This window comes from Balaenoptera musculus, chromosome 1, assembly GCF_009873245.2.
Source record: "Balaenoptera musculus isolate JJ_BM4_2016_0621 chromosome 1, mBalMus1.pri.v3, whole genome shotgun sequence".
Classification (NCBI taxonomy): Eukaryota; Metazoa; Chordata; class Mammalia; order Artiodactyla; family Balaenopteridae; genus Balaenoptera; species Balaenoptera musculus.
In genome coordinates this window covers 123,561,852-123,573,391 of record NC_045785.1, presented here as the reverse complement: position 1 = coordinate 123,573,391, position 11,540 = coordinate 123,561,852, and the positions used below count along the sequence as shown (strand labels likewise).

General features: G+C 43.3%; 1 protein-coding gene across 2 annotated transcripts in view; it reads left to right on the top strand.

Annotated features, from left to right (window-relative positions):
* The first annotated feature begins 201 nt into the window (after positions 1–201).
* The window catches only part of CREG1 (cellular repressor of E1A stimulated genes 1), a 28,175-nt gene continuing 16,836 nt past the window's right edge, over positions 202–11,540 (top strand). Inside the window, exons 1-3 of one of the 2 annotated variants that reach the window (XM_036825594.1) lie at positions 202–619; positions 3,871–3,990; positions 5,305–5,493. In XM_036825594.1, the coding sequence (XP_036681489.1) occupies positions 275–619; positions 3,871–3,990; positions 5,305–5,493 (654 nt within the window). In that variant the 5' untranslated portion in view covers positions 202–274. Of the gene's footprint in view, positions 620–3,870; positions 3,991–5,304; positions 5,494–11,540 lie in introns of those variants that run through there. The other variant, XM_036825586.1, reaches the window with a different exon arrangement.

Genomic DNA, 11,540 nt, shown 5'->3' with positions numbered 1-11,540 from the left:
AAATCCCATTTAGGACGATTTCCCAATCCTGACAGCGGCGGGGCGGAGCGGTAGGAAGGTGGATAAACAGCCGGGTCCCAGCAGGCTGAGGAGCCGGCCTAGGGACACGCCCTCCCGCCCACCACTCCCGTACTCCGATTGGTCCTCTTCGGAGGGACGGGGCTGGCTTTCCCGCGGTGGGCGGGGCCGGTAGCGCAGGGCGGGGCCGGTAGCGCTGGGCTAGGTTTGGACCTCCTAGGTCGCAGGGCTCCGGACTCTCGCTGGGGTCATCGCCATGGCCGGGTGTGCCCGCGGGTCCGCGCGTGCCGTGCTCGCCTTCCTGCTGGCGCCCGCGCTGGTGGCCCTGCTGGTGGCGCCGGCGCGGGGCCGGGGTGGCCGGGGCCACGGGGACTGGGGCGCCGCCGAGCTGCTGCCGCCCCGCGAGAACGCGGCGCTGGTGGCTCGCTTCGTGACGAACGTCTGCGACTGGGGCGCGCTGGCCACCATCTCCACTCAGGAGGGGGTGCGCGGCCGGCCCTTCGCCGACGTCTTATCGCTCAGCGACGGGCCCCCGTCCAAGGGCAGCGGCGTGCCCTACTTCTACCTGAGCCCTATGCAGCAGTCGGTGGGCAACCTGAAGGTGAGCGGGCGGGGCCGTGTGGCTCCGCGGGTCGGAGCGCGAGCTTTTCGACTATAGCTTGAATTCTGCCTGCGAAGGAGAGCCAGCCTCGTAGAGATAAGAATGTGAACCCAGCCCAAACCCCTGCCTCTTCTCTCCCGCGCTGGCCGGGCTGACATTGCAGCTTTCCAGTTGTTGGGCAACTAAATACCAGGAATTTCACACACGCCCTCGCCACCGCGCCACGCACTTGGGGCGAATTCTTTACCAGCACCTGGAAGACTTCTCAGCCCTGAGTCGTCTTGAGGCACGGTGTCTCATTAACTGGGCTTTAATTATTAAAAGCTTTACCGGGTGTAGAGGCTGTTGGGTAGTTTAGCACTTTGTATAAGTGGCTTCGGGATTTCTCTTTGTCACCGCTTCTTTTGAACTAAGGATTTTCCCTTCAGCAGCATGAAGCGAACAGACAACTTCGTGAATGATTATTGCAGTCTTTAGGCCTCGTGTGCACATGAGCTTCCCCGTTAGGGATCAGACCTTTTGGAGGGCCATGTCCTTACCCTTTGCCCACCATCTGGGGCAAGGCCAGGTTAACACCTCTCTGGTGGACCCCTGCTGTGTCAAGAGCGGTGTCACAGCTTGGGAGACTAGAGCCATACTGAGTCCAGGAATGGAGCCTGATTTGGGGAAGGTTCTTTTGACAAAAGATCCCAGGTTTGAGGTTAACACTGTTGATAGAAATAAGATGAAAGAAACCTGATATTTGCTGAAGCACTCACCGTGTGCCAGGCTGACCTTTCCATTCATCTTCCACTCATTGTCTCTTTTAATAACCCTTTGAGGGGGGTATTACCATCCTCATTCTGCAGATGAAGAACTTGAGGCTTAGATAGGTTATGTAACTTGCCCAAAGACTTTGGCCACACTTGAATTTCACCCCAGATCCATCTGCCTTCAAAACACAGGTCGTAGAGTGGTGGCCCATGAGCTGATCAGGCCCACAGACTGGTTTTCTTTGGCCCACGCAGAGTTCTGTTTTGTTTTTAATAAATCTGAATTAATTCTCAACATTCAAAAATGGAGATTGCGAGTAAACGTCTAAATTTCTAACTTCTTGAAAAATTGGAAGCTCTGTGGCACTGGGGGCCTGCATTCTTTGAGCAGAACCAGAAGCAGCTGCCTCCTTTAGCCAAGACACATACACCCCCTTCACCATTTTCTTATTCCCAGCCCACTCCGCTCCACTCCCTTAGACATTTGCTCAGAGCAAGCTCATTCCACTCCCACCTTGTGCTGTTCAAACTTGGCTGCAAATACAGTCACCTGGGAAGACTTTTAAAAAGGCAATTCCAAGACATTTTACTAAAAACACATATTATAAAACAAAAAAAAACAAAAAACACCCCAAATCCCTCCTTGATGCTTCTAATATTGGGGGAGGGCAGTGAGAACCACTGCTACACATGAATATATTTAAACTTCTGCTGATACTATCTTCCTCATTTTAGGAAATGTGGAAACTCAAACTCAGAGGTGCAGAGACTCACTTGTGACTAGTCAGCTAATGGCTGTCAGGTGGAACTTGAGCTCAGGTCTTTGACATCTCTAGAAAAAGACAGTGGTGAGGCACTTACCCAGGATTTCAGGTCTGTGATTGCAGTGAAAAGGCATGGCCACATCAGAATTAGTCTGAATCTGATGCCGGCAATTAACCAGTTAAAGCTGGTTTCTGCTTTCTACTTTTCCTCCTCCTTCTGACCTCTGTCTTCTTCCTGTCTGTTCTTGTATACCTTACCCACCAGATTTACATGAACAAAATACCACTCAGCATTGCCGTCTGCCCAGAAACCTTTAACAACATCTGGCTGCATAGAGCTGCATAGGATTCACCTGGGTGTTTGTTAAAAATGCAGATACCTGGGCTGGGAATGGAGCCCAGAAATCAGCATTTTAACAAGCTCTCCAGGCAAGTGGTTCTTGGAAAGCACTGACAGATGCCAGCCTATAAAATACAATCTTGACTCCTTAGCTTGGAGGTGAACCACCCTTACTACCCCCAGCCCCTGACCTCTCCCCCACCTTGTCCCCAACCCCCTTCCCTCAGAAAGCCTTTCTTTCAAGCAAATTGGGTTTTCACTACTCACAGTCGTGTCTTACACTTTCCCAGTTCTGTGTTTTTGCAGTTACCATTCCCTTTACCTTTAATACGTCTTCCCACTTTTGTGCTGATTTGCCTATGTTATAGGGCTTTCTAGGGTTTCCATATCACTCCAGGCTGTGCTGACATCTTCTTACTCTGAACTTCAAATACACTTAACTGTACCATTCCCTTGGCAATTAGTTATGTGCTGCTTTTTGACCTATTCTGCGTCTTTGTGTTGCATTTAAAAAATTTTATTTATGTCTGACTTTTCAACCAGATTATAAACTTACAGAGAAGGGAAAGACCTTATCTGAGTCTCCCCCTCCCTTATTTTTGGTCTCCTATAGTGCCTTACCTAATAGTTTGTTGACAGCAAACATTTGGCCTAATGATTCCAAAGAGATCTCTTTATGACTCACTGTTTTGATGGGTCACTGTGAGATGGCACAATTCCCCACACAAGACACTTGGGGTTTAAAACACTAAATACAACATGTGAATTTTACTGTAATCTGTCAACAGTGCCTTTTATGAAGCTGATTTCTGAATAAGAAAGAGTTAGGAATTTTGCTTGCATCACATTTTTAATCTAAGAATTCTCTTATTGCTAGAACAGGAATGAGCAACTTCTCCAGTTTTGAAATCACATGACAGTTTCTGCTAGCATAAGATAACCAAGAAGCATGATTCAGCTACTTTCTTGCTTAAATTGTACAGTTAGCTAGTTGAGCCACTGTGGTATTTTTATGCACTAGTTTCACATTAGTCTAATCCTTTAGTCTTTCAGTGAAGACTAGAGATCAGCCTTGTATTTGGGTGGTACTGTAATTATAATTCCTCTGGTGAATATGGGACAAATTAAGAGTTTAAGAGAAAAAAAGCGTTAAAATAATTCTTACCAAGTCAATTAATTTTAAATATGAAACAACCTCCAACACACCTTTTTTGGAGAGAGGGTAAAGATCAGTCTCTATCCAAGTAGTAATTTTCCCAAGTGGAAGGTGGTATTTTCCAGTTCATTGTTTCATGGAAGAACGGTCAAGCTCTGGGGACGGTATGCAACTTGTGAAATTTATTACCTTTCCAGAGACAGTATTTCACATGAGAGGTCTTCATTTTCTCTCTACAGGAGAATCCATATGCTACGCTGACCATGTCTTTGGCAGAGACTAGTTTCTGCAGGAAATATGGATTTGATCCCCAAAGTCCCCTCTGTGCTCACATAATACTGTCAGGAACTGTTATCAAGGTAAATAGTTATCCTACAAGAACAGATACTTGTTTCAGAAGAGCATCATGTTATTAACAATGAAGGAAGAGATATCTTAGAATAAAATAAAATTGATTTGTGGTTGAGATACAGAGTTAGAATATGTTCTGGTATGTAATTTCATGAAAGCTAACGGTTTTAATCAGTTGCTTTCATATAGGTGTTCAATAAGATATTTATGAGGAAAACGAACTATTTTTTGAAGCCGAACAGATATAACAGCTATTAAGCATGTATATGAGGAACATCTGCCCAGCCAAAGTTTATACTCCTGACCATGTTGTACGTTGTACAATATTTCCCATGTTTGGGTTCCTTGTCTCCATATTTTAACAGTGGCTTAGAGCAGAGAGTGGATTTAGTAGGTTAAAAGGGGAGTATCCATTATTAAATACTAGAAATGAATTTAGACAGTTTGGGGTGAGTGCTAGAGGGAAGAGGTTAAATAAAATCGTGGGAAGGGCAAAGGGCGAGGTGTCATGGGAACTGATCTGATCGCCAAGCAGCAGACCAGCTTCTTGACCTTGTCAATCATGAATACCTCAGATAAGTTTTATCTGTGGTCTCAAAATTCTATGTGGATGCATCTCTAGAGTTGAGTGTCCTTCACTGGCAAGAGAAAGAGGGGCAGCAGATACTCTTGAGTTCCATTGTGCTTCTTCTAAAGACTTTTATCCTTTGTGTACACTCATCTACGTGTTTAACATGTGCATGTAATGGGATAAAAGTGCTAATGTTACATAGCATAACCACCAGTAGCATTTTATTATAGCACTTTGTGCCAATTACTCTGATAGCTCAAAATTGCTATTTAGCAGTGAAAATTGGTACTCATGATGGTTTCCCACTTTATTATAGTATGTGTTATCACCAACATTTGAAATCTCCATTGTTCTCTGCATTTCTTCGAACTTCCTTTACTTCCTCTTGATTCCATAAGATCAGAATTTATAGTAGATTTTAAAAGTTCTCAGCACAAGGGAAAAAAAAAGAAAAAGAAAAAAGATGAGAAAAAAATTGTGGCTATGTGTGGTGATGGATGTTAACTAAACTTGTGATTATTTTGCAATGTATGCACATATCAAACATTATGTTGTACACCTAAAACTAATACAATGTTATATGTCAATTATAGGTCAATAATTAATTTTAAAAATAAAAATTAAAAAAATCAGGATTTATAACTAAATAAACTCTTTAGGATTTGTGGAATGCTAGAATCACACATTCTTAACAGCCAAGAAAACAAAATGTCACTGCTATGAGTAGGTTTATTTTACATATGTCTTTTAGGTGAGTGAAGCAGAAATGGACGTTGCAAAGAATTCATTATTCATTCGACACCCTGAGATGAAAACCTGGCCATCCAGCCATAATTGGTTCTTCGCTAAGTTGAATATAACCAATATCTGGGTCCTGGACTACTTTGGTGGACCAAAAATAGTGACGCCTGAAGAATATTATAATGCCACATTTCAGTAAGTATTTGCGTGTCTTTCATCTTTCTAATATTACAGCCCTTTTCAGTGGTCCTCAACCTTCTAAAGCAAGGGGGTCTTAACCATTTCATGTACCATGGATCCCTTTGGCAAGCTGGTAAGGCCTACAACTCCCCTAGGAAAAATATTTTTTAAATGCATAAAGTACACAGGATTACAAAAGAAATCAACTATATTGAAATACCTTTATAAAAATATTTTATAAAATGCGTAGTGTAGTAATATGTTGGCTTTTTAATGAATACGTTAAATAATAAGGTCTAGTAGTGCGTCCATAACTTCTCTGCACTTTCAGAGTAGTGAGAACTGAATATATTAAGACATCTGCAGCAAGTCTACCATGATGTGAGAGTATCTGCGATTTCTATATTTCTGTTGCTGGCCATCACAGATACACTGTCACCACTGTGGTTTATTGCCTACATTCATCACTGAAGAGAATGATACATTTCAGTTAGAGCTTAATGAAAATGAAAACTTTTTTCCATCCCAGTTTTTTCCCGTCACAAACCCCCTGAACTCTATCTACAAACTAGGACACCAGGTGGAGATTCTGTTATTTTTTCTTTTATTTGTCTGCACCCCACGGCTTGAAGGATCTTAGTTACCTGACCAGGGATTGAACCTGGGCCGTGGCATTGAAAGCGTGGAGTCCTAACCACTGGACTGCCAGGGAATTCCTGAGACCCCATTTTAAGGCTATGCTTGTGGGGCCCTGGGTAGAGCCCAGTTCTGACCCGTGAATGGCATTTTCTCATGAGAATCAGACCCGGGTGCTTCCAGACCATGAAGGATCCACATTGAGTCTGAGCACGTGACCCCTGTCTCCTCAACCCCCAGTCCTGTGAGGGTTGGAGGTGGAGGTGTGTGGTGTATCCCGCCAGGAAGCGGATACTTAGAGGGAAGGAGTCATGGGAGAGAATGAACGAGAAGAACATAACCTGAAGATGGGAAAGGGACAGGAAAGAAGGGTCTGATCAGATCCTTTGAAATTAGGTCAGGGTTCAAATGAAGGAATACAGGGACTTCCCTGGTGGTCCAGAGGTTAGGACTTCGCACTTTCTTCAGGGGGCCTGGGTTTGATCCCCAGCTGGGGAACTAAGATCCTGCAAGCTGCGAGGCATGGCCAAAAACAAACAAAACAAAACAACCCCCCCCCCCCCAAAACAAATGAAGGCATACAAGGGACTGGTACTTTTCCCAGGTGACACAGGTCACTCTGGCATGTCTGGCAGCCTCAAGGTCTAGCGGACGGTGATGACAATAACAGTAGCAGTAGCGTTTGTTGAGCATTGCTGGCTGGTGCTGTATTGGCAGCTTTACATGTCTGAACTCACTGAACTCTCACTGCAATCCTATGAGTTAGGTAGTGGTTTTCTTCATTTATGAGATAGAGAGCTGAAGCACAGAAAAGAAAGAAACTGGCCTAAAGCCTTACAGCCAGTAAGCAATGGTGCTGGGATGCAAACCCCAGCATTCTAGCTCCACAGCCCTCAACTTGCTTCTAACCAAGATGTTCTGCTGCCCCTCTGGTTACCTTACTGGCAGCTGACCAGGCTTCAGTTCCAGTGTAATTTAAGCACTTTCTACTTGTAGCAGACTGACTGCTGTTTGTGGAGGTCAGGTGACGATGCTAAGCTAGACCTGTAGGTTGCAGTTCAGGTTTGGGTTTAAATTCTCAGCATTCGTTTATTCTGTCTTATTCTATTGTACAACAGTTCTGTGGTGAACTATTGACTTTCCACCATGATTGTGAGTCTCTTCACAGCAAAGCTCAGGTTTTAGTTTTGGTTTTTCATTCCAAACTGGACCTAGGACAGTACATGGCACAGAACAGGTGTTTAATAAATACTGGCTACTTGTTAGGCTGATCCTTTGAGACAAAGATTCTCGACTTCCTTGTTTGAATAAAGAATCTAACAGTCATGGTGTTTATTCTGCTGCCGTGCATGTAGGAGAAGAGGCCTGGGCCAGTGATTGTCTCCTGGACACGAAAAGCCATCTTACTTTATAGGAAGACAGAGGTAGCAATTACAACATTATGGCAGGGCAACAAATTATCAAGGAGGACGGCCAGTAAGATAATAGGCCTGCTCTTTGAGGTTAAAGTTCACTTTTACAAGACATAACAATCTCTGAAGTACAGTTATCTTTGTATAAATAATATGCCCGAGGACAATGCTTGCTTTAATAACAAAATAAAACTGGGTTTTCCCATAAGTCTCCACACTGAATAAGTGAGTAAAATAGATAAATTTGAGGTTCCCACTTAACACAGACGAGTGGGCCTTTTCTGCAGCTCAGAGATAAAAGGGAGCACTCGCTCCTGTCCTTCTGAGAGGAGGACAGAAGACTAGCCCAGGGAGTGACCCCTCCTGAGACAGGACTCCAGAATCCTAGGAATGGGCAGTGACTTGAAGGTGACCTTCCCGAATAGGTGCCTCTGACTCCATTTCAGAGTCCAGGAGTGGGTGCCCCACCATCCCACCCACCAGGTTTGCCATCAGAACTGTTCAGTAGCCCAAGAGAGTATACAGTAGTTCTTGCCTTGCTGGACTCATATTGAATGGAAGGTTGATGTTTACCCAAAGTATTTGCACTCATGCTTGAGTAAGCGGTTCTCATAAGTATCAGCAATTGCTTCCTCTCACTCTTAAGTCTGAGTAGCAGGCCTCTGGGCTGCCCACGTGTTCCCTGGCAAAGACAGAGGTAATGAGAGGTCACAGATTACAAACCTGCCCGCTCTCCCTTACCTGGAGCTGGATTTCCTGATGGCAGTGGTCGGGGCCGCAACAGGAAAATGGGTCAAGGTCACGTCCCCGGCTGGACGCTGGCTGATTGCTGCTCTTTTGCCCTAATGTTCAGGACCCCTTCTGTTCTCGACTGTTCTTGTCTTTTATTTTATTTTTTTAATAGATTTATTTATTTATTTATTTATTTATGGCTGCGTTGGGTCTTCGTTGTTGCCCACGGGCTTTTTCTAGTTGCAGCGAGCAGGGTCTGCTCTTCGTTGCGGTGCGTGGGCTTCTCATTGCGGTGGCCTCTCTTGTTGTGGAGCACGGGCTCTAGGTGCGTGGGCTTCAATAGTTGTGGCACATGGGCTCAGTAGTTGTGGCTCTTGGGCTCTAGAGCGCAGGCTAAGTAGTTGTGGCACACGGGCTTAGTTGCTCCGCGGCATGTGGGATCTTCCCGGACAGGGCTCGAACCCGTGTCCCCTGCATTGGCAGGCGGATTCTTAACCACTGCGCCACCAGGGAATCCCCTGTTTTTGTCTTTTAAATCTTCAGATATTCTTGAATGAAATGATCACAGCAGCCACAGCTGCTGATGAATGTTTCATCCCGGCAGCGTTTGCTAAGTGTGTCAGCATCATACTTGGAGAGGAGGAATGATGGCCGAGATGAAGATTCCTAGCTAGGCCTGACCCTAAACCAGAACTCAGGAATCTGCATTTTAGCAAACTCAGATGATTCTTTTTTATTTATTTATTTATTTATAAAATTTTTTTAATTTGAAAATCATATATTTGATAAGGGGTTAATATCCAAAATATATAAAGAATTCATACAACTCAATAGGAAATAAAACAAACAATCCAATTATAAATGGGCAGAGGATCCGATTAGACATTTCTCCAAGAAGACACACATGGCCAGGTACCTGAAAAGATGCTCAGCATCACCGATCATCAGGAAAATGCAAGTCAGAACCTCAATGAGATATCACCTCACATGTGTTAGAATGGCTGTTATCAAAAAGACAAGAAATAACAAGTATTGGTGAGGATGTGGAGAAAAGGGAACCCCTATGCACTGTTAATGGGAATGCAAATTGGCGCAGCCACCATGGAAAACAGCATGGAGATTCCTCAAAAACTTAAAAACAGAACTAACATATGTTTCCAGCGCTTCCATTTCTGGATATTTATCTGAAGAAAATGAAAACCTCCAGCAAGTCCATCTTTTCTAATTTGAAAAGATGTATGCACCCCATGTTCATTGCAGCATCATTCGCAGTAGCCAAGATGGGGAAACAACCTGTGTCCATTGATGGATGGATAGAAAAAGAAAATGGGATTGCTGTATCTCTCTCTATAGATATAGGAATATTATTCAGCCATATAAAAGAAGGAAATCCTGTCATTTGTAACAAAATGGATGTACTTTGAGGGCATTATGCTAAGTGAAAAAAGTCAGACAAAGAAAAATACTGCATTATATGTGGAATCTAAACAACAAATAAGCAAACAAACAAAAAACCAAAGCAAAGCAAACTCATAGGTACAGAGAATAGATTGGTGGCTACCAGAGGCAGGGTGGGGCGGGATGGGTGAAACAGGTTAAGGGGGTCAAAAGGTACAAACTTCCTGTTATAAAATAAACAAGTCATGGGAATATAATATACAGCATGGTGACTATAGGTTATAATACCATACTGCAGATTTGACAGTTACTGAGTAAGTAGATCTTAAAAGTTCTCATCCCAAGAAAAAAATTTTGTAACTCTGTGTGGTGATGGACGTTAACTAGACTCCTGATGATCATTTCTCAATGTATACAAACATGGAATCATGATGTTGTACACCTGAAACTAATATGTTATATGTCAATTATACCTCAATTAAAAAAAGAAGTGATTGTATAAGTGTTCAAAGATATAGATGCAGTGTGGCATTTTTTTCTTTTCCTTTTAAATAAATCCTGTATTTAAATCTAAATCATTTTTTTTTTTTTTTTTTGGCTGTGCTGGGTCTGTTGCTGTGCGGGCTTTCTCTAGTTGTGGTGAGCGGGGCTACTCTTCGTTGCAGTGCGTGGGCTTCTCATTGCGGTGGCTTCTCTTGTTGCAGAGCACGGGCTCTAGGCATGTGGGCTTCAGTAGTTGTGGCGCATGGGCTCTGTAGTTGTGGCTCGTGGTCTCAGTAGTTGTGGCTTGCGGGCTCTAGAGCACAGGCTCAGTAGTTGTGGCACACGGGCTTTGTTGCTCTGCGGCATGTGGAATCTTCCCAGACCAGGGCTCAAACCCCTGTCCCCTGCATTGGCAGGCGGATTCTTAACCACTGTGCCACCAAGGAAGCCCTAAACATTTTTTAAAAAATATTTATTTATTTATTTATTTGGCTGCACCGCGTCTTAGTTGTGGCATGTGAGATCTTCATTGCTATGTGCGCGATCTTCGTTGTGGCATGTGGGAACTTTAGTTGTGGCATGCGGGATCTTTAGTTGTGGCTTGCTAACTCTTAGTTGTGGCATGTGGGATCTAGTTCCCTGACTAGGGATAGAATCCGGGCCCCCTGCATTGGGAGTGCAGAATCTTAGCCACTGGACCACCAGGAACGTCCCATGGACTTTAAATCTAATTTAAAGTATTAGATTTTATACTCCAATAAAGATGTTAAAAAAAAAAAAGCATTAGATTTTAGATTATGGAACATTCATATAATGAGCCACAAAGCAGTCATTGGAAGTGATGTAATTAGACATAGACATGTAAAGATGATCACAATATATTAAATTTAAAAAGCAAGTTACAAAATTGTATGTGTCATAAATGCCATTTAAAAACATATAGTAAAAATAACATACTCTAGTAATAGAAAAAAAGTTCTGGCAAGACACATTAAAACCTTACAGTATATAATTCAACAATAAAAATATAATTAATTCAATTAAAAAACAGGCAAAGGATTTGACATATCTATGAATATTACTCAGTCATAAAAAAGAAGGGAATGTTGCCATTTGCTACAACATGGCTGGACCTTGAGGGCATTACGTTAAGTGAAAAAAATCACGAAGAAAGACAAGTTCTGTATGATCTCACTTACTTGTGGAACCTAAAAATAGAAATAAAAAATTAAAAATAACCCCAAACCCTGAACTCATAGATACAGAGAACAGATTGGTGGTTGCCAGAGGTGGGAGGTGGGCGGGGGTGGGTGAAATGGGTGAAGGGGGTCAAAAAGTACAAACTTCCAGTTATAAAATAAGTCATGAGGATATAATGTACAGAATGGTGACTATAGTTATTAAT